The sequence below is a fragment of the Pezoporus occidentalis genome, unplaced genomic scaffold (assembly GCF_034315485.1).
Source record: "Pezoporus occidentalis ecotype Australia unplaced genomic scaffold, CSIRO_AGI_Poc_V1 ctg213, whole genome shotgun sequence".
Classification (NCBI taxonomy): domain Eukaryota; kingdom Metazoa; phylum Chordata; class Aves; order Psittaciformes; family Psittacidae; genus Pezoporus; species Pezoporus occidentalis.
The window spans coordinates 2,278,327-2,305,785 of NW_026913997.1; the positions used below are offsets into that span (position 1 = coordinate 2,278,327).

The following is a 27,459-nucleotide window of genomic DNA, read 5'->3' on the forward strand; positions in this document are numbered from 1 at the left end:
CTAGCTCTTTTCCTGCATCTTCAAAGGGGTTACAACTCTCCTTACTACAGGGAAAGCGCAGGACAAAAAGTGGGAAAAAAAGCCCTCTCCAAACTCTACATTCTCACACAGCGTGTACATGCATACAGAGTGACAGCCAACTGTATTCCTCAGGCTCAGCCTTTTCAGGGCAGCTGAAATCTCCTGAGTTCAGCAGGAACTTGGACACTGATGTTAATTTTCTTTCCATATGCACCATGAACAGCTTTGATGAGAGAGAGCACACAGGCAGAAATCCCAGATCTACCAATATTGAACCTTCCTCTGGTGCCATGTAGCTGCCTATGGCCATAAGGCTTCCCCACTGTGGGGCATGCTTCTGTAACATCAGTTAATCATGTTGGTAACTGTCCTGGGTTCAGCAGTAGCAGTTGTTTTTCTCCTTCTTGGTAGCTGGTGCAGTGCTGTGTTTTGACTTTCGGCCTGGGAACAGAGCTGATAACAATAATGCTTTGGTTTGGCCAAGGACTTTGTGAGCCTCATGCTCTGCCAGGGAGGAGGAGAAGCCGGGAGGAAGCAGAGACAGGACACCTGACCCAAACTGACCAAAGAGGTATTCCATACCACAGCACGTCATGCCCAGGATGTAACTGGGAGTTAACTGGAAGGGCTGGGACTGCAGGGTTGGAGGAGGTATCGGTTGGTGCTTGGTCAGGCTGGGGGGGGGCAAGTTATTGGCTGGCTGGTGGTGAGGTATTGTATTCTTTTCCCTTGTTGTTTCCTTTATCATTATTATCATTGGTGGTAGCAGTAGTGATTTGTGTTATACCTTAGTTGCTAAACTGTTCTTATCTCAACCTGTGGGAGTTGCATTCTTTTGATTCTCCTCTCCATCCCTCCGGGAGTAGGGGGGAGGCAAAGAAGGGGGGAGTGAGTGAACAAGTTGCCTGACTGGGTTTAAACCACGACAGTAACACAGGCCTTTGTCCTGAGGACATGCAAATACAGCTGTAAACACGTTAAGTTCTCATGTGTGTAAGTACAGTGAATACTAGGAAACTGTGTAAATAAGTAAGTTGCCTCTTTGCTAGCGAGGGAAATAGGGTCAACATCTCTTGCAACCCAGCTCTGAATGGGTGTTCCAGCTCGCAGCTTGATCCTGCCTGACCATTTATAGATGTGACAGTTACAGAGAACAGTGGGAAGAGAATGTTTCCTCAAAGTGTCCAACTCATAAGCTTCAGTTAAGAAAAGCTTCACAACTGAAAAGTCTACTTCAGTCTGACGAGAGCACAAGACCTTCCTCTTCTCATGTTGGACAAGGATACTTACCATGGGATTAACAGTGATTCTTGGTTCTTTGAGATGTCATGCACATAGATGACTACAGCAAACACTAATTCAAATAACCTGTTAACTGTAAATCAACGTTGTTCCCATTCTGTACCACTAAAGAAACTGAGTGTTTTGGGGAAAATGATCAGAACCTTCCAGCCTTGGGGCTTGTGCTTGCAAAGTGGTAGGCACAGCCTCAGGCTGACATGACTGGCAAGAATTTGGCACCTCTGTGCCAAGAGAACTTCAATGAGACCTACACAGAGGGAGTGATCTTCAAGGGTAAGCAGGTTGGCTTCAGTCTCTACCCCCATTTTACCACAAACACAGATGCCTGACATGACATCAGCTATTCAGATGGAAAAGCAACATTAGCGTTATCTATAATACTAAAGGAACATATTATCTGCTGTAAAATAACAGGAGGAAAAAACCTCAAAACACCACCCACCCACACAAACCCCCAAAGTACCAGCAAACATGAATACATTCATTAAAGGCTCACATTCAAAATACTCTGCCTAGAGTTTGATGAGCTATTCTTCATTTGTGAAGTTCTTCATTCTCAAGTAAAAGGCTTGCAGCAGAAGGTACTCTCAAAGTGTTCTGTTCTAGCTTTATGCAGCACACATTTACTGCACAGTCAGACCACAGCTTGTACTGCACGTCACCTATAACTGCTTAGGTACAAACAACAGCAAACAGCCCAGAACAGCCTGATCAAGCTTGTCAATCTATTTCTCAGCTTTTTACAGCCACCACTTGTGCAGATACCAGTTCACTAAGCACATGTACAACAACCAATGTTTACCTCCCCCCCCACCCCGCCAAGACCAAGTTTTAGGTTTATTATAGAATACTGCAGTATAGAAGATAACATCTGGAACAAACCACACAAGATGACCAATATACTGAAAAATGACATGTTATACATGTTTATTACCAAATTTATATTCCACTATGAAACAACAGTAAGTGCAAAAAGCAGATGGAAAAAATACCACAAAGTTTTCAAGCTGTTCAAACATTGTGTGTAATCCCTTCATGTAACAGCCAAATGAGGCTCCAACCCAGTATTCTCCTTCCCTCTCTGCTGCTGTTTGACTCCAGTAGACTTTTATCTTTGACCACAGGTACTCTGAGCATGCAGGCATCACTGAGTTTATCAAAGATAGTGAAACTAGAAAGATTTAAATTTGTGCTTGGTTTAAGCCAACCTGAATAAAGGTAAATACTACAAGAATTTCCTTTTGTCTCATGAAACTTTCACAAAAGTAAGTCCTTCCTTTCTAGTATCTGTTTTTGCCTCAGACCTGCAAGGTAACAGAACCCTTCCGAAATGCAGTTCTCCATTCCTTCTAATTCTACCTCCCACTGAACGAAATTACACTTGTGCAGGATATCAGCTATCTTAGTCATGCAATTTTGTGTCCTCTCTTAGGGGAGGCAACAGAAAGCAATCAGTTCCTAGAATGACAGCAACTTTTACTATGTTCTCAGAAACATGCATGTTGTTCAAAAAAGTTTATCTTCTAGGTTGTGGTGCAAAGCAGTGAACTTGGAAGAAGTACCAATTTTCCCTGCTGCTGCAAGCTAGGCAAGATGTCCCCCTGCTCATTGCAGGGCAGTTGGATTAGAAGGGAAGGTCCCTTCCAACCCAGACCATGACTCTATGTACAAAATGCATGTGACCATCCAAAGGTATGAATACATGACAGAATTTCAACAGCACTGCACTGCAGCATCAACCAACTGGATAAACACACAAACACAGTGGTACACAAATTCTTCCATTTTCTTCTTCCCTTGTGTAAAGTAGCTGATGATACATGATCCTACAGCAAACAAACATACTTCTCAACAACTCCATAGTATTGTTTGAACTGAACCAGTTGATATTGTTTGGCTATGGAATATGGAAGTGTCCCAGAGAGAAACATGCATCAAATTGTGCTTTTAGGTTAATTTTAACTGAAACCTGGTCCGCCAAAGGAATTCTGATTTAGCTGGTTTGCTACTTCTGCTGATAACACACAGAATGATCCAATGGCTGGAGCCATCTAACGAAGCTGGTTAGAAACACAGTGTATACCTTCAAGATATTTTCTGTAACTTACATATATTCCTATAATATACACACATAAAACGGACCTACTTTTGACACAGTATACACCTCCCTGTTGATACCAACCTATCTAATCTTGTTAACTCATTCCTGTTGTTTCCCTAGAGTTACAAACACACCACAGACATACTTGTCTTGGTTCATGGGAGAGCAAAATTGCCTCCCTCCCCCGGTCACTCTTACCTCATTTACCCAGGCAAGACCCCATGCATAGCGAAGTACATACAAACATAAATACTTACATGAGGAAATTAAATATATTTCATTTAAAAAACAGAATTAACCCGTATATAATACTTTAAATAAAATTCACCTTTTATAAGAGTAAAATTTTGCTTAGAGAGCAAAAGGCAACTCCAGGAGTTCCTGAATATTTCTGTGCGCTGCTGACAGACAAGTTTCTGCTAAGAATTCCTGTGCGAGTTTGAGGTGGTTACTCCTTTTCCTTTTAAAAAAAGACTGTTGTATCAAAAGAGTCATCACAAGATCTATAGAACTGTGAAAGCAGAAAGGCCACATAACCTGGTTTATAGGAAATTTGTAAAGAATCTTTCTTTTCCTGCCCTACTCCACTCAACCCTGCAACAACAAGGGTGCCTGTTATGGTGGATGTGGCCTACAGCAAATGTAGATCAGTGTAATTATACTGATGCTTCACACCACACACACAGGTACCAGCTATGTCCCACATACACTGTAACAAGTGAGGTAAATTTTGACCATTTTACCTAATCATATGGAAACTTTAAGTTACACTATAAATCTATTATAGATTATTCAGAACCTTGGACAGGAAGGAATCAAAAAAGCAGCAGGGCAGTAATAGTTTGCTGGTTACAACTCAAGAGATCAGATTTCCAAAATGGACTTCTTTTTTGACATGGAAAGTCTGCCTCATCTTTGTTCAGAAACAGGTTCAGAACCACTCTCCATCATCAAAACACAGCATTTCAGTGTAGACAAAATCGATGTTCATTAGAAAGAACGCTAGCCTTCATCTTCCTGTTTCTAAATATAAAATAGTACATTTTGCTTTGAATGAAGTATTTTAAACAAAATTCTGCCTAAAATCAGAAATAAGTGATCAAAAAAGGCATGAAGTTTACTGCAGAACTCGCAAATACACATAATGTCTACCTGTCAAGAGAAGAGTCAGGATACTGAATTTCCAACACTTGTCTTACAGTAAATGCTCTCTGCTTATGTAAAATAAAAGAAGCCCTGAATCAAGCACCAAGGTTTTATATCCTTTTGCAACACCGAAATGTGCCTGAGAATTTTTTGTGTGCACGCAAAAATGCCCCCATTTAAAAAGATGCACAGCACACTTTGGAAAGATCTCTTAGCTTGAATGATTCACTCTTAATACATACTTTCTTATTTCTTAATCCTTATTCATTGCACCTTCCTCTGTGTGCTCTGGAAAGAAATCAACTTCTGTTAATACCTCACTAGTACAATTTCACTCTTTCAAAATGTAAATCCTGACCACCAGTTTCTGTGTTTGTAAACAGAAGTATCTTACACAGAGCTATAGGTTCTCTCCTGGCTTCTCCAAGTGGAGAGGAGTTTAAAAGAGTACAGCTTCTGAAATGGAAAAGACAATAAAAGAAATAAAATCCAAGTTTTCATATTTGTTTTCTACAGAGAGGAACTTGGACCGATAATGCTGGTCAGACTGACTGCTATCTTAAAGTTACATTTAAATGATACAGCCTGACTGCTAACTAATAAAATACTATGGCCATATGATGGGGAAACAAAAAAAAATATCACAGCACCTGTAAGACAGGTCTTACATATACCGTTTAAAAGGTTAAAACACTGAGAATGTCTACAGTAGTCTTTATATTTGCTTAAGCTAAGACAGATGCTGAAGGTGGCCTCAAAACTAAGCTTTGGTTTCTTCTTCCTTATTTTCCACAAAAGCCTTCTTCCTCAAAACTAAACAATGTTCTTTTAGCCCTCAATCCAAACACTTCTCTCTCCCACATCTTTCACATGCACGTGCCTTCCCCAACTCTACTGTAACACATCTAATGATGCCTGTACTGGATGTTTTTCCCTCATATATTATTTACTATGCTAGAAGTCAGTAATTTTTCAGACCAGTCAGTCCTCCTTTAGGATATCCATTTTTGATGACTGTGTGCAAACTGGAGCTCCTAATGCTCCAATCATGGCTGGAAGACTCTGGTTTCTTCTCAGCCCTGCCATTAAGTTGGTACCTGCATTTAAAAACACAGCTGAGTCCTGTCTCCGCAAGCTAACCTCTGGCTCCTGATCATTCCTGCAGTCCTGTGTTTCAGGGGGCTTGATCACCCTGGCAATACCCAGCCTCTTCAGCCTGTCTACCAGGTTCATCTTCTGCTGGCCTACATCTGGAGCATTACGGGAGGGCTTCAGGCCATACATTTCTTGCAAGAATGTTTCTGCTGGTCGAGAAGCCAGGAAATTTTCTGAGTGATGCACCCGAGGCTCAAACAGTGGAGGGGAAGGACAAGGTGAGCGCGAGGGAGAATTTGGTGGAGTAGAAGGAATGGGGAGAGTTCGAGGGGGCTGAAGCAGAGGCAGTTTTTCTAATATGGGGCTAGCGTAAACCTTGGCGGAGATGCCTCGTTCTTGCAAAAGTTTAGCCAGACTTCTTGTGCTGCTGAAGGTAGTGGTTGAGTCTCTTCTGTTAGTGAGAAATTCTCCAATACTAAGCCTGTAAGACATGGTTGGAGTGCTCACTACAGGGTTTCCAATACTGCTGCCACTGCTTCCAAGTGAAAATGGGGAACCCACAGAGCTGAAATAAAATAAGAATGAAACAGAGAAGATGCACGTTAGACACCTTTATACCTGCTCTGATCTGTATTTGCCTTTTAGTATACAGAAGGCTTGAGAAAAACTAAACTACTGCTATTAACTGTGACAGTTTCAGCTTTAGTAGTCTTCATATTACTGTTCTACAAAATACTTGGAAGATAGTAGGTTGATAATGAGGTTTTGGTCTAAGTACCAATGAATTTACTTTCTGTGGTCAGAAGGTAATATACTGTATTAGACAAAGTACCAACAGAGATGTCCAGTAATAACTTAGTTAAAAAAAAAAAAAAAGAACTGGAAAGGATTCAATTTCAAGCTTCCCATTTTTGTTACAACTACCTGTATGAGTAACATCCGATATGTTGCCTAGCTGCCCTCGTAGCTTTTAAAACCAGTTCACATATCAGAAGCCAGAAAGCAACTGTTTAAGCCTACACAACAACATTGAGGGTAGCAGCAGTCATCATACCTGGGAGTAACTTGAGTGACATCAGATGGGTGAAGGATCCTGCAGGTAGTAAAGGTAAACGTAGAATTTGTGGAAGACAAACACTTCCCTGGATTCGAGGCTGCAATGTGGAGAGTTTACATCCATTGAGGGTAAAGATACAGACAGGAACGAACCAAAGCAAAGTTTAAGATAATGTTATTATCACTGCTATTTTTTTTTTGTTTAATAAAGAACAAAAACAGCAAAGACAGTACTGTCACAAAGTCAAATGCTTTCCATTGAGAAGAAAACACTGCAAAATAAAAAGAGGAAAACACACTAACCATGCTTCTTACCAGTGAGTGGTATTGCTGCTGAAGTAATAGGTGGAAGGAAAATCCCTGCCACTGGCTTTGCTGCTGTACATTTCTTTTCCTGGGGGACAGACTGCTGCACTTGAAATGTTATACCTCCTCCTTCCTCATCATCTTCCTCCAAGTCAGAGATGTGGTGCACAGCATCATCAGACAAAGGGGTAAAACCTTTTGTAACAACACCTGGTCTTGGGTCAAGAATGGAGCCTAGGTTGGGTCGAGCAAGCTGTTGCCAATGAAAAAGGGTCTGAGATCCTGGTGAGGCAAAAGAGAAAAGTCTCAGAGAGCCATCACCCACTACTGTATTGAGTTACAAGAATTCATAGCATCATAGAAGAGTTAGAGTTGGAAAGGACCTTAAGATCATCTAGTTCCAACCCCCCTGCCATGGGCAGGGACACCTCACACTAAACCATATCACCCAAGGCTCTGTCCAACCTGGCCTTGAACACCGCCAGGGATGGAGCATTCACAACCTCCCTGGGCAACCCATTCCAGTGCCTCACCACCCTTACAGTAAAGAACTTCTTCCTTATATCTAACCTGAACTTCTCTTATTAAGTTTAAACCCGTTACCCCTTGTCCTATCACTACAGACCCTAATGAAGAGTCCCTCCCCAGCATCCTTATAGGCCCCCTTCAGATACTGGAAGGCTGCTATGAGGTCTCCCCACAGCCTTCTCTTCTCCAGGCTGAAGAGCCCCAACTTTCTCAGCTTGTCAATTCATACGAAAGCTGCTCCAGCCCCCTGATCATCCTTGTGGCCCTCCTACGGACTTGCTCCAACAGCTCCATGTCCTTCTATTGAGGACATCAAAACTGCACACAGTGCTCCAAGTGAATTCATGATCAGAACAACTCCAGCCAACTGGTGTCAACACTGTGGTACACATGACACACCTGGATGGCACTGCCAAGAAAAAGCCCAACATTTAGCACCATGTAAAAAAGCCAAGTAGAAAGTGATGATGAGCTAGTTGGCAAGTAGCCTACCATATACTACTACTTCCTCTTACTGCATAGCATACCTAGCTATACACACACCAACAACGACTTAGTTGGCAAAATAATATAAAATCCTTGTCGGCTGATGAGAGAAGGAAAACCATCCTCTTACCTTCAATGGGTTTGACAATTTGCAATTTTTCTGGTAGGAGAACACGGAGGTTATTGGAGCTGGCAGAGAGATCAGTGACTTCTGAGTTTGTGCCCAAGGAAAAACAGCTTTCTGTGGGTGTGCTACAACCACTAGCCCCTTCTTTCTGGTCAGCCAGCAAATGCATTTTTCGCTCCCATTCCTCCTCAAAGAACTGCTTCTCACTCAGGTAGTTCTGACGACGGAGGGAGAGCCTGTGCAGAGCTGTGACTAAGTCATTGTCTCCAGGGATTCCCGGCTGGCCAGGATTACGAGTGTCTCTGTGAGAAACGTCAAATAATAATACATATTAAGACCATTAAATTAACTATTTCTCTCCTGCACAGCAGAGTTCCACTCTGGATTTAGTTTTGAATCAGTTAGTTTAGAAAGAAGATAACAGGCTGTGTTTCCTACTTCAAATTCTTCTCAGAGCTGCTCCTCTGGGTCATTCGTGCATGGCTCTCCAACTGGTGTATGCGAGACTGAAAGGGCTTTGCTGTCATAACAGCACTTGACCTATTAGATCCAGGGATTGGCAGTGGGGCAGGAAAGGAAGAGGAACGGCCACGAGTGACATTAGCAACCCTGACGGTGTCAAATACTCGTTTCTGTTGATCCCTGCAGAAAAGACAAGCAAACAAACGTGGTTTTCATATCAATTTTTAAAAAGATATAATAAAGAAAAAGCTCTGAAAACCAGAGTTTCATACGTCTGCAGAGACCTGACTAAAAAGATTTAAGCCCAGAAAAACAGGATTGCCTAAGACATTCATGTTTTCAGTACCATTACTCTATTAAATATCAGAATTACCACTTAGTCTGACCTGAAAGACCTGGACCTTTATTGATAACCACTTGAGCATGGATTTTAGTTATTTAATTTCTACATTATGTCAGAAGCATATATAGAATTTATTACTTCTTGCTCAGAAGTAAGAGGCTTTCAGGGCTTTGAAAATTGTTATCACTCTTTCACCTATAATTACATTTGCCTAAGAGTTTTTCTATAAGTATTAAAAAGGATAAAATTAGTGCTGTGCCTCAGAGAATTTGCATCAAAAATCCCACAAATTAAAGAATGAAAAAACATCCTTTCAGCAAATTCCCAACTTCCTTATAGAATCAAATAAGAACAGTAGCTACCAAAGTTTTAAAGATTACCAAACACTACAAAGCTTTTCTTAAGTAGAAAAATTATTATAGAGGGAATATTCACTTCTATAGATTTCCAGAGATGAGTTTCATCTTACTTAATATAAGCATATGGAAAAATATTGAAATAGCACATAGATTTGAAAACATACTTTTGCTTGGAGAGAATAGATTCATCACCCTGACTCAATTCCTTCCGCATTGTCCCTTCGATTTCTGCTGCAAGAGAATCCTAGAGAAAAATGGAAACCAGAAGACTTGACAAACTAGACTGAAGTCTTCCTCCTAACTATTTTAGCAGAAAATTCCTCTAAAAAATACTCCCAAAAAATCTCCATTTGTATCGCTGATACCAGCATGTTTTGGACAAATCTTTTGGTCTCTGAAGGAAGGACTTGGGGGTAGTTATTCACCATAACTATACCTATATATTACCAGCATGGATTCAGTTCTCATTAGCAACATCTCATTTTCTTGGTAGTCTTTTTGTTGGTTTCTTAAGATAGGCTACGAGTGTAAGAGCACTGCTTAAACTGAGCACTAGCTGTAGCACATGCCAATTCCCTTATTTAACAGAAAAGGCATATAAAAAGGAAAAATAATTTTAATATCACAATGTGTAAAGTGAATGAATAGTTTCCCCAGTACATACAATTAAAAAACCATTGCCTACTACTGCTGCCGCTCCTGTAATGGCTGTTTTACTCATATAGTTGTATGATACTACAGCCCATATGTGCATGCAATACTAGCAGTACTTATTACCACAAGAAATGCTCCACATGACTGGGGGTGGCAGAGACAAGCAACAGATCTGGCTCTGCTACGTAGCAACTTCACTTCTTCTTGTGATTCGTGCAACATCCCTAAACACTCTGCATTCCGATCTTGCAACTCATGTAGCTGAAAGAGAAGAGAGACCATTACACGATGCCAGAAACCTTCAAAGAAAAGGCAGAGTGAAACTTAATTAACTCCTACAGAAACCTGTAACAACTGATTCAACACCGTAATACATTTCCAACTGCATGGCACATGCCAACATCTGGAATGGACAATAGTTAGCATAGCACCTGCACCAATTTTAATGGTGAAGCACAAAATCCAGATTAAGACCTGAAAGAGGCAAAAGTATCGGAAAATACATCAGAAAACTTTGAAAATACAGTAACTGCTGAAGCAAACGAAGCAAAAAAAGAGAACTTCCTTAAAATCTAATGAGCTACAGTATTGTTGATATCATCAGTAATATTAATATACTAAAATGCTCTTTTTCTCATAAGTACTATGAATTGTAAGACCACCCTACTTGGAACACATTCCTTGCATTTCATATTCCTTTGAACTACAAAAGTATTTGTGTAGACTTATATAATTATTATTTTCTGCCAATCATATGACTCCAACCACAATGAAAAATGAAAAGGCTATAATAAAAAAACAGTGGTTCCCATTCTCTCTTAGTTTTCTTCCTCTTGTATCCTATTCCAAACATTTATGTAAATGTGTGTATATATATATATATATGTATAAGCCTTAAGTACCTCTGCTGTGAGTTGTCTCTGAGCATCTTTGGAAGCTTGTAAGTGAAGTTTCAGCTCCTCCTTTTCAATCACATGCTGAAAGCACAAAGAGGTGCTCATCATTTTCTCAGCCAATTTCCCCCAGTTGATCCTCTGCCACACTTTCCTGAAACAGCCACTCTCTTGCAGTGTAACCCCTTGGCTTGCAAGTCAAGTTTTACTGGCTGTAAGCACTGGTGTGCATACACACACACACACACAAACACTCTCATCAGAATTCCCTTACTTCTTTGAGTTTATGTTGGAGATCAACAATCTGAGACAAGAGGGATGAGATCTCTTCCTGGTAGCGAACCAACTCCTCACTCTTCTCTGATAATTCCTCTGTTATTCTACAGATTTGAGCATTTGTTTGCCCTACAAAACATAAAAGTAATTTAATAGAGAGCTTTTCCTAACATATGATAAAAACACAAACCAAACACAAAACCCAGAAAAGATCAGTGAAAGTAAACAAAAATCTGCAACATAACCAATACTCTAGGAAATCTTTGTCTTTGGATGTCTTTGAACACCCATAAGGAAAAGTTAAATGGTGAGGAGGAGGAGAAAGAGAGCTAACTTCAAATGCAGGGATAACATATTAAGGGCTATGTAGAACCTGAACTACACATCACAAGTATATGAAATGACCATAATAAAATCCAAGGTAAGCTGCTATAAACAATGTCAAGTTACATACTGGCTCATGACAAGGCCAGATTTGGAATATGCTGAAGAAGTCAGCCTTTGAATTGATCTTGTTATTAACTATGATTTCCTGTAAGCAAAGGCATTTTGTCAGACCATGTCGATTATTAACATACACCTATCTAGGTTTTGATTCTGGTCACTATCTATTCCCCAAAGACCTATGGCATACAATTTCCTGTTTCTTTTTTGCTTTGAGCAAGCACTTCATCAAATGATATGACAAAGCAACTCAAAAAGCCAAAATATTTTTATGCAGTTAGTTTGGCTTCTACACTTGCCCTGGAAGTATATCAAAATCATATTAATTTTGACCAATCTTGCATAAAGGTGATACCACAAACTTAGTGGTTATTGTACGTCACATGTTTACTGCAGAACAAGATCCTGCCCATGGACCTGTGGACATTTAAGCTCACAGTCAAATACCTTTCTCCTGAAGATACAGATTTTGACTAGACATACTTCAAGAGAAGATTGTTTCTGTGAGACAAAAGTACCTAGGATGCCCACATGTGCTACAGAATTAGACAAAACAAAAATCACAGATATTCTCATAGGTGAGCTTGTACGAAATACCTCCTGTTTGCAAAGGATATATATTTTCTCAGAGGGACAGAATAACAACCAAGTATGCATCAATTCATAGTATTTTATGGTCATCTGGAACAAGAAAAATCAAGCAGCAACCCAGCCTTCTTTATAGTGGTTGTACAGAAAAAAGAAATCTTAAAATATAAGCTTAAGGTTCTGCACAAAGGAAGGAGCACACATCAAATGACTACAGATAAAAAAATTGTACCATCAGGTTACACAATCACCACACAAAAGGATTGTTTCTTATTGTTTCAGAATACTTAACAGGCATTTGTATAAGAGCAGCTGCAATTCTTTGCAAATAAGTACTCCCCACAGCACATATGGGCAAGTGTTCTAGAAAACTTAAAGCACTCATCAATTTAAATGCTTTGGTTCACAATATGTATTTAAAAAATAAACTAATGTGTTTATAGATTGTCGTGGTTTAAACCCAGTCAGGTAATTCATTCGCTCACTTCCCCCCCTTTCTTGCCCTCCCCCTGCTGAATCGAAAAGAATGCAACTCCCACGGGTTGAGATAAGAACAGTTTAGTAACTAAGGTATAACACAAATCACTACTGCTACCACCAATAATAATAATGATAAAGGAAATAACAAGGGAAGAGAATACATCATCTCACCACCAGCCGACCGTAACTCGCCCCCCCAGCCCGACCAACCTCTGACCGATACCTCCTCCAACCCTGCAGTCTCCCAGCCCTTCCGGCTAACTCCCAGTTGCATCCTGGGCAACGTGCTGTGGTTCACAATACCTCCTTGGTCAGATATACTTGGGTCAGGTGTCCTGTCTCTGCTTCCTCCTGGCTTCCCCTCCCCCCCGGCAGAGCATGAGGCTCACAAAGTCCTTGGCCAAACCAAAACATCCTTGTTATCAGCTCCGTTCCCGAGCTGAAAGTCAAAACACTGCACTGCACCAGCTACCAAGAAGGAGAAAAATGACTGCTACTGCTGAACCCAGGACATAGATATACAGTAATTTAGAATGAGCATTTAAGAGTCTGTGCACTGATACATTTCAGTGTCAATTTTGCAAAATGCTCTATTCAGGAAGTGTATTTTCTTGATTTTTCAGTGCCTGTAGGTTTCTGTTTAGCAATCTAATGGACATTAACTATTGTGTTCATTTTCTCTCTCTAAACACAGCACACATAACTTATGAAATATAGAGACAATTTTGCACTTGGGTAAAGAGCAAAACTTGAGTAATTGGCATAAATTACAGTGATAACTATGAAGCTGTAGGCACAAGGTATTTAAAATACCATTTTGGCATTGCAAGATACAGCCTGGATACTCACGCAGCTCTTTAACACAGTCGTTGACCAGCTGCTGTTCCTTCTCTTCATATGTAATGGTTTCTGTCTTCAGATGACAAGCCTTCAAGAAAATAATTGGTATTCCAGTTTCAGTTTAGCTATAAATATATTAATGTTATAATTTCTTATTTCTAAAATTCTTGAAAGTGAAGAGTCTCCCCTCTATCATTTCTATGAATCTCGACCTGCCCCACGTCCTTGAACTGCATGAGTCTTTTGAGTGAAAGACAGACAAGATGAACACAACTTGACCTCTTGCTTCTAATACAAAAAATGTTGCAAAAACATGCAATTTGGTAGGGAAAGTAAACCAATACACAGTAATCAGAGTAAGCAACTGAATTTGCTTCAAAACTTCTTAAGGCAAGAAATCTTGAAAACTGAATAATGTTAGCCATATCCTTTATGGCATTGAAAAGATCTCAGTAGAACAGCTTTTGTCCATATTCCCCAAATAGTCTATTTACATTGTAAATTTTCTGGGCCAGAGACTGAGTATCACAACAGGTCTGAATAACATTGAGCATACTATAACCCCCACTTCCTTTTCAGTTGTGAAGATGATATGAGGTTTAGATTGGATATTAGGAAATACTTCTTAACAGAGAGGATGATCAGGTATTGGAACAAGCTGCCCAGGGAAGTTGTAGAATTACTGTCCCTGAAGGTGTTCACAAACTGTGTGGATGAGGCCCTCAGTGATATGGTTTACTGGTGGTATGGCAGTCCTGGGGTAATGGTTGGACTTGATGATCTTAAAGGTCTTTTCCAGCCAGCTGATTCTATGATTTTATGATTCTATGATAATACTGTTCAGGTAAGTCTTCTCTGTTCAGGATTGTTTACCACTGACTCATCAAAACACTTAGTACATGGGTTTAAAGATTATACAAGCAAGTAGAGGTACAGCTACACAAATGGAGACAAACACACTTCTTTACATAATGCTACCACATGAAAAAGAAAAAAAAAAAAAAAGGCTATTTGAAGTCAGTGGAAGTTACATGGTATCACAGAATTATAGCAGTCTCTTTTCAACTCCAGCTGTTGGTTCCATGACTTTCTTAGCTATTATTTTGTCTGGCCATTTAGTCTGTATCCTTGTAAAGGCACAGTGCCTGTATTCATGTTTTATACACAAGACAGACCAATTAAAATACAGAGACTAATCATATTGCCAAAACCAAGTCTTTAAAAGAATATGAGTAGAACCTTATTAATCCTTATAATTGAATGACTGACAAAAACGTAATGGCAACACAGTGGAATTCCCAAAATACTACTAATCACAATTTATAGCAAAACAGCTTGCACAAGCTTAAGGGCCTGATGGGTCTGTATACTTTTGCTGGGTGCTTACATATGTTAACATATTCTTTCACATACCATAAGGGCATTAAGGAAGGACTACTACAGGACTCTGGAAGTAATGAGGAGTAGTGAAGAAAACAGAAGGATGTGGGGGTGGAAGGAAAGTGTTTGGGTATGACTTGTGTACAGAGATACAAAATAGTTATACACATCAAGAAAACCTCAGATGCTGGATTTTTTAACCATCCTGATCTATTTCATATCCAGCATAGAATCACAGAATCATAGAATAGTTAGGGTTGGAAAGGACCTTAAGATTGTCTAGTTCCAACCTCCTTGCCATGGGCAGGGACACCTCACACTAAACTATGTCACCCAAGGCTCTGTCCAACCTGGCCTTGAACACCGCCAGGGACAGAGCATTCACAACCTCCCTGGGCAACCCATTCCAGTGCCTCACCACCCTTACAGTAAAGAATTTCCTCCTTATATCCAATCTAAACTTCCTCTATTTAAGTTTGAACCCGTTACCCCATGTCCTATCAGTACAGTTCCTAATGAAGAGTCCCTCCCCAGCACCCCTATAGGCCCCCTTCAGATACTGGAAGGCTGCTATGAGGTCTCCACGCTGCCTTCTCTTCGCCAGGCTGAACAGCCCCAACTTCCTCAGCCTATCTTCATACAGGAGGTGCTCCAGTCCCCTGATCATCCTCGTGGCCCTTCTCTGGACTTGTTCCAACAGTTCCCTGTCCTTTTTATGTTGAGGACACCAGAACTGCACACAATACTCCAAGTGAGGTCTCACAAGAGCAGAGTAGAGGTTCAGGATCACCTCCTTTGGCCTGCTGGTCATGCTCCTTTTGATGCAGCCCAGGATGCGGTTGGCTTGCTGGGCTGCGAGCACACACTGAAGCTGGCTTATGTCCAGTTTCTCATTGACCAACACTCCAAAGTCCTTCCCTGGAGGGCTGCTCTGAATCTCTTCTCTGCCCAACCTGTAGCTGTGCCTGGGATTGCTCCGACCCAGGTGTAGACCCAGCATAGATGATATACACTGTAAGTATGACATACCTTTGATCGGAGAGCAAGGTTCTCCTCTTCCAGCTCTCTGAGTTTATCTTGCAAGACATCCAGCTGCAGCAGATCATTTGGTACATTGAAAGACTCATTGAAACGAAGTGGTGTGGAACAGCTGGAATCTGTTTCACTCTCCTCAGAAGCAATAGAAACAATACGAAGCAGGTCATCCTTCTTTGACAGTTCATGCTGCAGCTGGTTAACCTACGACAAAAGATCACCAGCATGTGAAATATACTTTAGCTACACAATATTGCAGTGTATTAATTATGCAGCCTCTTGAACATCATTGCTTCAGTCTAAAATGTGATTAAAAATAACTCACAGGTCATGATTTCTATTTGCACACAAGATGGAGCCTCTATTTTATAGGAAGTTCACAAAATCACAAGTTTAAGGTAAATGTTTAATGTAAGGGAGACTGAAAAAAAACCTACTTTTTTAATAATTTACTTCAAAATTATTTTCCAGCTGCTTTAATACATGTTTACATTTTAACATACTATCATTTTGATTATGACTATTTTTCTGAAATGTAACTTCCTGGGACTCCCAGGCTATACATTAAATGAACTGTAGGGCAAATAAAAACAAGAGAAGAGACAGATCTCATTTAGATATGTTCTATATTGCATATCTAAATTTTTATACAAATACGTAAGTTCATACTGTCCTACACCTAATCACAAGTATGTTTGATGAGTATGTTTTTATTACCAGCAAACTGTTTTATACAACCAGCTGAATTGATTTCACTGTACTTAGACTGTATCTGTTGACTCCACTGTTAAAAAACTCGAGATACTTTACCATTTGTCAACTATTCTTTTTTAAGAAAGAAAAACTAAGAAAAGATTAGATTGAGAATCTGCTTGAAGAGATGGAGTAAAGACCTTGAGCAGAATTCAGTTTTTGTTACATTTCATTTACCTATTTATTCTTGGTGTAAGCATCCCATTAAGACAGCTCATTTTCTGGCCGTTTCCTGTCCTATGAAGTTGTTACGTAGCAGGTCATATCAGACACCAGCTACTTATTTTGACTTAGATTATCAGCTTCTTAGTTTAATGGTAGGATATCTGACTGATGGTCAAAACAACCACTTTGAAAATGTAATCCTGCTGTAGATATATCATAATAATACCTAACATTCTCATAATTTCTCAGTCATTACAATACGTAGTCTTCACAGTCAATTCTTAGACTAAAAAAGCTGATTGAACAATGACAATTAGGAGAATGACATCTAAGCATACTTCTGTAGTTTGAGAGCTGCAATCACCTGCTTTCACAATGCCTTACCTTCATTAACTAAAAAAAAAAAAGGAAAAAAAGGAAAAAAATAAAAAAAAAATACCACCAAAAACAAACAAAACCACAAAGGGGTAGGGGGAGAGAAGATCACTCACTCGATCTAGAGTTTGCCCTAACTGTTCTTCTAGTGCTTCATTCTGTTCCGTCAGCAGGTGATTTCGCTTAAGGAGGGCTTGTCCAATTCGAGCTGCCAGTTCCAGGTCCCGATCTTTCTGCTCATAAAATGAGAACTGATGTCTGCTTTTGATCAGATAAGGTTTACATTCAGAGTAGTTTTAGATTTTTCTAACTGTTGTCTAATAATCACCACTCTGAGATCCCCCTTCACTCTCAAATGGAGCAACATTGTTAAAACAATGACTAATGCTTCATTATTTGGATCCTGAACATATGCATAACGGTGTTTCTTAATGCAGCACATTCTCTTAGACAATCACACGCAGTAACAGGGTGAGGGGAAAGCACCAAACCTGGGGACAGTTTTGTTTTTTGTCCTGAGTACTGGAGATGTTATATGGGCTTTGTTAAATCATATGAAGAAGCAACATTAACTTAGGCCTGTAGTCTTTCAAGTGACACTTTCTCCAGAACAGGCTGCTCAACTTGAATAATGATGACAGGGTAAAGCAAAGGAGCAACAGGAAAGCAGAAAGCTGTTTCTTTCTTACACTCACTGGCTCCATGAGTGACCATAGTTTTGCTGATTTTTATTTAAATGGGCAGCTTCTCATTACCTATATGTTTGATAAGCAGCCCCTGAAGATAACTGAACTAAAATTTCCAGTAGCTGAAAAAGCCCTTCCTCAAGTACGTGTCCTGAAATATATTGACATTGCATTACAGAGACGAGCATACCTCAGCTAACAGATGTTTCACCATGTCAGCATCACTGTAGGCTTTCTGCTCCACATTATCTGTGCCAAGAATTGAGAAGAGAGAAACATACTTACTAAAGTAGCTTAAGAGTAGCTTAAAGTAGCTTAAAGACGACTGCTGGGAAGGGAGAGAGTTAAAACTCAGAAGGATGATGTTTACATATAAACACAGTAGTTACCTAGTTAATGAAACTAACAGAGGCTATGAAAATGCATCTTAACTTCAGAAATACAAAACAATGCTCATTTGAGAGACTGATACAGTGAAGTATTGAACATTTACAGCTTTCAGCAATATTAGCTAAAACTTGAGGTACTTGCACATCCTTCAGATTTAGGAAAAGGAGAAAAACCTCTTAAGATCAACTTTTTGAATACAGCTAAACTATTAAATCATCAAACCTGCTGTGGAAGAGGGAAGAGTGTATTGGAGCATACGCAAATACAGCTGAACACACCTGCAGACTTTACCCTTGAAACAAAACTCCCATTAGCATGTGTGACATCTACACACACGAACTGAGACCCCAGAGACTAATCATGAAAATGTATTTATTAAATGCTCGATCTTCTTGGAAACAGCTTAAAAGAAATGGGAAAATGTATGTCTGCATTTTCAATGTAGCTATAAATCCTATCTTACTGATGAGAGTGACTGACATTAGAAGAGTTTGTAAAACTATTAAAGAACTCGAACAAGTAGGACTTGAAAAACAGGACTGAGTGAAAAATAACCAAAGCATGAAGAATTTGTGAGAACTCTGAGCAAAACACAGTGCTGAAACACAAAGCACTGGTCTGCTCTAGTTTTTGTCCTGAGAAACAGAAGATGCTAGTAAAGGAGAAATCTTAATTACCTTGTGTAAATTTGTGAGATCCAGCCAAGGAGGAGGAAGGAAGTTCAATAAGAGCTAGAGTGACAGAAAATGAAAGATACAGCAGGGAGGGAAGAAAAAGAGGAGAAAGAATTAAAATGTATGGAAATATGTGACTTTTTTGCAGGCATACACCACCACCAAAAAATAAATGAATGTGCAAACACAGTTTTTATACTAGTAAATCTTTCTTAGAACTTTTAAAGAACAATTTAAACACGATTCCCTTCAGAAACAGAATTATACATCTCACTTGCAGCTGATGGATGTTTGTCCTTGTCTAAGTCCAAGAGAAATCTGCTATTTTTGCTTTATGGAATCAAGATCATGAAAGTAAAGAAGGCAGCAATATAAGTTTAACAAATACAGAGTATCTGCTTCAACTGAAGGTCTAAGTTAACCTGATTTGAAACTAATTCCATCATCACTGCACTGCAAAACGAGATTACTATGGATTTGGTCTAAATCTATTTCTGAAGATTTCTTGACTCTTCTACCTTGTTTAAATCTGATTCATACTCTGAATATACAGTACTACTGGCTCACAGCTTTTGTTTGTTCTTGTTGAGAACTGCATGTTTAGTTGCAAGATAGTGAAGTACCAAGCTGAAATGAACACTAAATTTATTTACAGATGTTATGAGCTATGTATGTCCTTTATATACATAATGCCCATAATTAACCTTTTAAAACACAACACTAAGGGGCTATGCTAGGAACAAAGCCAAGTTGTGTTTCAGCATACAAAGAAATTGTCTTGCAGTCTTAAAAGACAGTAGAACAGAAAGAACAATGTAGGAGAAAAAGGTTTACTTAATTCTTTCACTAAGGTTTTAACACACACAAAAAAATCATACTAACAAAACAAACACTTTCTGTCAATCAGATCAGTAGACATAAAAACCCAACACATGCTTTTCAACTATTCAGGAGCTGTGAACTTACAGCAGGGTCATTTACTAGTTGTATTTCTAAGCAGGGCAAAAATAGAAACTCTTCACAAAATTTAAAGTACTCATCTATCAGTAGAATAATGTGCATTTGGGAAGTCACTTTTACTGTATCGCTTGGTTGCTGATACTGGTTGCTGAGAGGGGACTCCAAACTCATCTGGCTTACTACTATTAGGAAAACTCACTGCAAATACATAAGTTTCAGCCATTACAGGCAGAATATTATAGCCAGTTCTCCTACAGTAACTGTTCCTACTACACGATTTCAAGTTAAAAGTATCTATCCAGTGCTAAGTCACCTTAATACAGATTTACACACAAGGTTACTCAGGTAGGTAGGTTCCTAAAATTGAAAGCAAATATATTTACTCTGATAAATGAAATCACAGAACTAAGAGCTTCAAAACTTAGCTCTATATATACACAACCTTTGTTATTTTCTCACAGTACAGGATCAAAATTATACATAGTTTAATTCTCTCTTGTGAACACGCACACATGCAATCTCTCTTCACTCACCTTGCCAAGTGAAAGCTGCGAGCAACTCTTCATTTTGCTTAATATTCTGTTGTGCCATGTCCCTTTATTCACACACACAGTAGTTCTAAAGACAGATGCTTTGTAATTCAGGGCTTCTTACGCTATCACAGTTGAAGTAGAATATATTCTTCCACCTCACTGAAAACACTGTCAATGGTAACTCAACTGGTCATTGGATAAACCTTCTAATAGGCAGCAGGAGTCATAAAAAGAGGAGGAGCTCAAGTACAGTAACTCTTGTGTTGTTGGTGGTGGTTTGTATTTTTCTCTTGGATGTCAGCTACAAACTCGCTCAAACCATGAATTTAACAATCTCTTTAGGAAAGTTATAAAAATGTTTCCATACCAATATGGTGAGGGGCAGAGATATACGTAAAACCCCCAAGTTATGCTTCAAGAGTATGATTCTCACATTTATTTCCTAACATTTCACCTAACAAGCTATTCAGCAATGATTATAACTACATCTTGATTCATATCTGTATTTGTCTGGGATCTTCCCAATATCTCCCTGTAAGCTAATATGATGATTACTACATTTATTCTCTTTGGACAATTTCTAGGAGACACATAAGCCATATTTATCTTGAGTTTATATGACTCAGCAGTTATGACAGTGTTCTGTATATAATGCCTAACAGTTATCTTTTAACTTAATTGCCGTTATTGTGACAGCTCATTTATGATAATGTCAAGAAAGCACTTGTGGCAACTGGTCAAAAAACTCTCACTAATAGTTTACTATTTCCACAGGACATTTTCTATAGTTAAAAAGAACTTCTTACTAGGTGAAAGAGAAAGACACCACTTTTTGTAGTACCTTGACTGCCAAATAATACATGACTGCTTTCATCAAAATATTGTTGATAAAACCCTTCCACTGCATTTGGAAATGCAGGCCCACACTGCCTGAAAGTCCCTCTCTCAGAGCTCTGTGCTTCATCACGCCTGAATGGCAGGTGTTGACCAGAGAGAGAGCTTCAGCAGAACCACATTTGATGTAAAGTTCCTTCCAGCACTGGCAGAATCAGATCCCACCTCTTTATAATTAAAACTTAGAGAAAAGCACACACACCACTGCCTAAGCAACTGCTTCCAGTGAGCAACTAAAAGAATCATTTATGCTTTCAGTATTATTATCAGACTGAATAATAACCATTAAGCAGCCTTCCAAGTACTTTCCACAGTTAAAAAAAAAAAAGAGTTTCAAGCCTGCAAGTTCAACTGGTAACAAGTCTGCTTTAAATTGTCAAATACTGCATTCTTAGGAGGTAGTATTTTACTACTCACTTGCTATATACCCTGGGTAGAGGCTTAAAGCACAACTGACAACAAACACTTCAGAGGTGGAATGTACAAGGAAGATATAACCATTATAGTTGTTTACAAATACCAAGATTGTATATAAATACAAAGTTGACTCTCCCAAGTAGTTTGTTCTAACAGTTCTAATACATGGTGGAAACAGGACTTCCCCATTTCTCTAAAGTGACTGTAATGCATTCCTCTCCTTCCACAGGAAAACACTTGAAACTACACACAAGTAAGTTTTCAGTTCTTTCGGTAGCTTTCTATACATTTGATTTTTAAGAAATTAAAGGTTTCTTGAGGCAAGTGGAACCTGCCTGTTTTCTTCCTTATGATCTGCTAGGTTTACGGATAAGTTAAGTATTTCCAAAACTGCAAGGCAGTGATCAACACTGATCTAGTACCCACCTATCTGGCATTCACAGCATTTCTGTCTCCAGCAGAAACCATTAAAGGCATTTCAAAAGCAACACTGACCAAAAACATTCAGGGCAAACATAATCAAAAGCACCACAGCCTCACTAATGTTCCTGAAAACAGAGCTCCATACTGCATATTTCTTTGTAATGCATCTAATCTATTGCAGTTCTAGGTTCCTGCCCCTTTTTCACTGTCACGTTTCCACTCTTATTTCTGTGTGAAATCTAATGATCAGGCAGTTTGTAGGACATGCTAGTCAGCCTTCAGAATTGCACTGCTGAACTACAAGCACTTCCCCTGAACTCAGCTTTTTCTTCCACCTGTCTAAAGCCTTCCAGATTTGACCACTATAATATTAAAAAAATTTATTTCATATATAGAGTTTTTTCTTCAATAGTTGGAAAAAAATATAGCCTAGGCCCAGATATACTCACTCATGTAATGGAAGGGCTCCTCATCACGAACTGGAGAAGAGATTTCAGGAAGATGGCTGCAGCAGGCAGGGGACTGAATCCAGTCTTGATTTTCATACAGATAGAGAGAGTCCACTCGCAACTTGTAATCTGGCAACTGTTCTTCTAGCATGCTCACCAACTCTACCTCAGGAAGATCCTCACTGGAGCAGACATCTGAAAGTGCATAAATGCCAATAATAGTACATTTCTATTAAAAATGACATATATTTCCTATTGCTATAGTTGTATACATTCTGTATACAGTAAAATAGTTTCTAAACTTTCAGTAAATTTGAAAATAATTATTCTATACTGGAACAAGCTACCAGAATACTTATCAAATCAGCATTTGATTTACATTGTAATATTTGCACGTTCCTCATTCCCAACTGACTCCACAACTTCCTAGAAAGCTGGTTTAGCCATGATCCCCTCTGACTTAATAGGATGTATGGAATAAGTTTACATTTCTAGCCTTTCCTCTTCATTGAGCTAAACTACAGAACTACATTCTACCACTACTGACTTTGTACGGTTTCATTGGCTTTGGCATGGTTACACTTCCCTTTTCTGAAGGAAATTCAGTTTTCTTGTTCTTCTGCTTATCTTTTTGTTTGGTGAGGAACACAGGTGTAAATAATCTTAAAGTAACTACAAAAATGAACAGAATAATGCCTTGAAATCAGGGAACAAATATAAAAATCCATTATTATGATACAGAATCATGCTCCAAGAAACATGATACTTAAAATCCAGGAAAGGAAGTTTACCACTTCCTGTGTCAAGCTCCCCCCTTAATCCCTTCACAATTATTGGGGGAAAACCCCAACAAAACAAAACACAAAGAAACATTAATTCTAAGTTGCTAAAATACTGCATATTGAAGGTATACAATGACTTTCTTTCCAACATTTCCACTAAAGATGAACACTATCTTCAGTAACTTTCAATGGAAAAATGCCAATGTTGATTACTGACACTGAGAATTTTTACAAACAACATTTTACAGTGGAAGCTGATTTTACAAGCTAGTAAAGGACTCACCATTTTTGTTCATTTGCTGTATCACAGAAGCAATACAAAGAATGTGAAACTTAAGATTGTTTTCAGGTTGGTGTTCTGTAACATGTTAGATATATTCATGCTTTGTAACAGTAATTCTTCAACTTACCAGAGATGCTCTCCAAGCCCCTGTGATCAAAATTCATGAGTCCTTTCTTCACAGTTCACTTCTTTGGAAATAGCATTCTATAGTCAGATTGTGCGCTGTCCCTTTATTGCTTTGGTAGAAAGATGGCTTTGCTCTAAATACAGAGTAAATGAGAGCCATCAAGCCACCGAGACACTTAAATTCGACATCAGCTCACTTCTGTAGACTGGACTCCGGATCGATTGCTATTTAAGAACATGCTTATTTCATCTTGGCTACTACTGATCAGAAGTATCTATAGTATATTTCATGTAAGCTTCACAAACTTCTCAGCTCAGCCATCATCTACAAATAAAACAAAGAGAATGCCAAACTTTAACAGACAGTGCTCTTTCAAAGGAGATAGGTAAATTAATGTCTCAGTCTGAATTTCCTCCCTGTACTATCACCCTAAGAACGTTAATTTCCAGTTTACACATTACATGTAAAACGTAGCATTAAAAATAGTCTTTTCCCTGCAGACATAGCATGTCACCTTCAGCACGCACTTTGTCAATTACCTATTTGTCTATACCATTCCTCCTCTTCCATGTAATAGTGCATGACAGGCTCATTCACTGAAATGAGACATTTCCCTTTTACTCTAAAGGACAGCAGCTTCATCTAAACAGAATTTTTCTTCAGGCTACTACATTTATTTAAAGCAATGGATTCTAAAGGCAGGATTTCAAACCCATCATTCTTAGCATTTTGATTGTCAAAAAAAAAAACTTAAAACCTAAACGTTTTATAGTATTGTTTGCTTTTATCTCTTCCCCTTTAGAAGTCCGATAATTAGAAATTGGATCTATCAGACATTTACTTTGTTGATCATGACAAAATTTGTGTTTTCTGTTCAGCAGGGTCTCATTTAAGCCAGAAATGAAGCTGCCATGACTAACTGAGATAACCTATTAGAACAGTTTAATAAAGTAATAATTCTGCTGTTCCCTTGTCAAGACTGGTCAATCACCTTCCATGTAAAATACCACAGTAGTCCTAGATGACCAAAAAATATAAAATGGAAGAGAACTGAAGTCTCATTTTCCCTCTTCCTACATAAATATAAAATTATCTTGAAATCTTACATCAATTTCAAATTTGCTCAAGATCTCCCATCACCAAGCACAACAATCAGAGGTTCATCTCCCTGTCTGTGGCAACCCCTCATTTGACAATTTTAAAATAGACAGTTCAGGAGCTTTTTAAAGCAAGCCTACAGCCTGTCAGTTTATCCGCTTGAAGACTTTGGCCAGAGACCAAAAAAGAACTTTATTAAGATCAGCTCATACTTGTGAGCTTTATTTTCTTGTTTCATCATTTATTTCTTTATATTTATTATAATTTATTTACCGGTTTTAATTATTATCCATATATAAATTATTAAAACCAGTAAGACTGAGATTTCAGAAATATCTGCTGTCTGAAAGCACAGCTGCTTCCAACATTAGTTTGTGATTTTTTGAGAGGCTGTTTTTTAAATGGATTACTGAAAAGCATTAACTGCACCCACACCCTTCTAAACCAACTCAATACAGCAGAATATGCTTATGAAGACTGCTGTAGATCCACACAACCAAGATGACGTTATCATGTAATAAAAAGAGTCACTGTATAGCAAGACAAAATTCAGCAGCATAGGACAGTTTCTTCACACCTCTGAATCTTTTTTGTTTGAGTTTTAATAATGTAAAAATGCATGTTACATCTTCTCAGGATTGGATTTAATCTCTCTTCTCAGTACTGCAAAGCAGAAACAGTATTTATTGTGGGTCAATCACAGTTCAGCCAGAGGGGAAAAAAAAAAGGAAAAAGATAAAATAATTTGGCTCAAAGTTTTCTAGAGCATCAGGCCAACACATGGCTATTGAACTGAAAGGGCAACCTCATTTGTAAAACCTTGGAGAAACTTGCAAGATAAGCAAACACCATAAAAGTTAATGCTCACATTTCCAGTGTTTCTCACAGTTTAGTTTAGTATGCTGTGGGGCAACTACTTCTCTGTAAATTCAGTCAGCTAATGCAATGTGCAGTACCACCCTGAAAGTGACTCCATGACCCTTTTATTCTGCAGCTATAAAACCATTTCCTACGTGCAGCTTTCTCCCACAAGTTACAACTATAATTAAATACATTTGGATAAAACCCATAAAATTTACAACATGGCTTTAAAATACATGACCGTGCTATAAAAAAATAGTCTAGAAATTAAAACTATTAAATCATGCAGAAAGACACACACAAAGCAGAAACCACAAAACTTCCTAAGGTATTATTTTTAAACTTGATTTATAAAGATGTCAACTGTCAATTTACTATATTCACACAGATGTACTTAGCAGTTTTGTCCCCCTACTCCCTCACATGCCAATTTCCCATTGATGTTTGAATCTTTTACAGATTAATTGAACATACTAAAAACAAGGGGAATTCAAATACTGGAGAAGGGCCTATATGCAGGAGTGGTGCTCTCAGGTGGCTTTCTTCAGGGAAAGCTCAAGAGAAATGGAAGTATCAAACAACATTTTACCTATCTCGATCTGCATATTTCCATGCTCTCTAAATTAAATTTTATTCCATGATGTGTGTTTCACATTTGTCCTGGTTTCAGCTGAAATAATTTTCTTCCTAGTAGCTGGTGCGGTGCTGTGTTTTGGCTTTAGTATGAGAACAATGCCGATAACACACCAACGTTTTAGTTGTTAACCAGTGCTTATCAAGGATCAAGGACTTTTCAGTCTTCCATGCTCTGTCAATGAGGAGGGGCACAAGAAGCTAAGAGAGAGCACAGCCATAACTGAAATAGCCAGAGGGATATTCCATACCATAGAAACCATGCTCAGTATATTGCTTGGTATATAAACTAGGGGGAGTTGGCTGGGGGAGGCCTGGTTGCTACTGAGCACTGGCTGGGCATCACAGGAAGTGGTGAGCAATTGTACTGTGCATCACTTGGGGTTGTGTTGTGGTTTTTTTTTTCCCTTGGGGTGGGCAGAGTTCATTCCTTCTTCTCTCCTGCTCTCTCTTTATTTCCTATTATTATTATTATTGGATTTATTTAGTAAATTATTCTTATAATAATATAATTCTTATCTCAACCCATGGGCATTTACACTTTTTCTAACTCTCCTCCCCATCCAACTTGGAATGTGTTTGGGGGTGAGTGAGCGGCACGTGGTACTTAGTTGCTGGCTGGGCTTAAACCACAACGACATTTCAATTATCATGTGGCTTGAAACAGTAAGCTAAAACCAGGAGTACTTATAGCTCTCTCAAGAAAAAGATCCTTGTAGAAGTGAGAATTAGTCCCTGGCCTTTTGCATTTGCCCCATGGAATCCAAGCTGCTCTGAATTTTGCTAGATCATCAGTGCATGGAAAATGAAAGAGAAACTCAAAAAGAAAGGCAATGCTGGAGCCTCTTCACACCAAGAAGTACTTTCTAAGTGTGGAGGGCTATCACTTACGACTCAAGCAATATTCTTACTGTTCACCCATGGTGTAACAAGACCTGACAAAACTCCCAATAAAAATGTACAAAAATGAAAGCATAACCAAAATAACAAAGAGATAAAATAAGTTCTCCTGACCACATGACAGGAGATTTTAT

The 27,459-nt window shown here is 38.8% G+C and overlaps 1 protein-coding gene across 2 annotated transcripts; it reads right to left on the reverse strand.

Annotated features, from left to right (window-relative positions):
• Nucleotides 1-2,223: 2,223 nt before the first annotated feature.
• TRAK2 (trafficking kinesin protein 2) lies at nt 2,224-26,382 on the reverse strand. 2 transcript variants are annotated; one of them, XM_062619756.1, is made up of 16 exons: nt 23,834-26,380; nt 22,642-22,836; nt 18,969-19,022; nt 18,092-18,150; nt 17,332-17,448; nt 15,917-16,126; nt 13,517-13,595; nt 11,154-11,284; nt 10,889-10,963; nt 10,110-10,247; nt 9,497-9,576; nt 8,607-8,810; nt 8,172-8,470; nt 7,037-7,309; nt 6,720-6,819; nt 2,224-6,230 (listed from the first exon to the last, which is right to left on the reverse strand). In XM_062619756.1, the coding sequence occupies exons 1-16, from the start codon at nt 23,868-23,870 to the stop codon at nt 5,552-5,554; spliced, it is 2,730 nt and encodes a 909-aa protein (XP_062475740.1). In that variant the 5' UTR covers nt 23,871-26,380; the 3' UTR covers nt 2,224-5,551. The 2 variants fall into 2 exon arrangements, with proteins under 2 accessions (XP_062475740.1, XP_062475742.1); XM_062619758.1 differs by lacking the exon at nt 10,889-10,963 and having other exon boundaries at nt 23,834-26,382.
• Between the last annotated feature and the right edge of the window lie 1,077 nt (nt 26,383-27,459).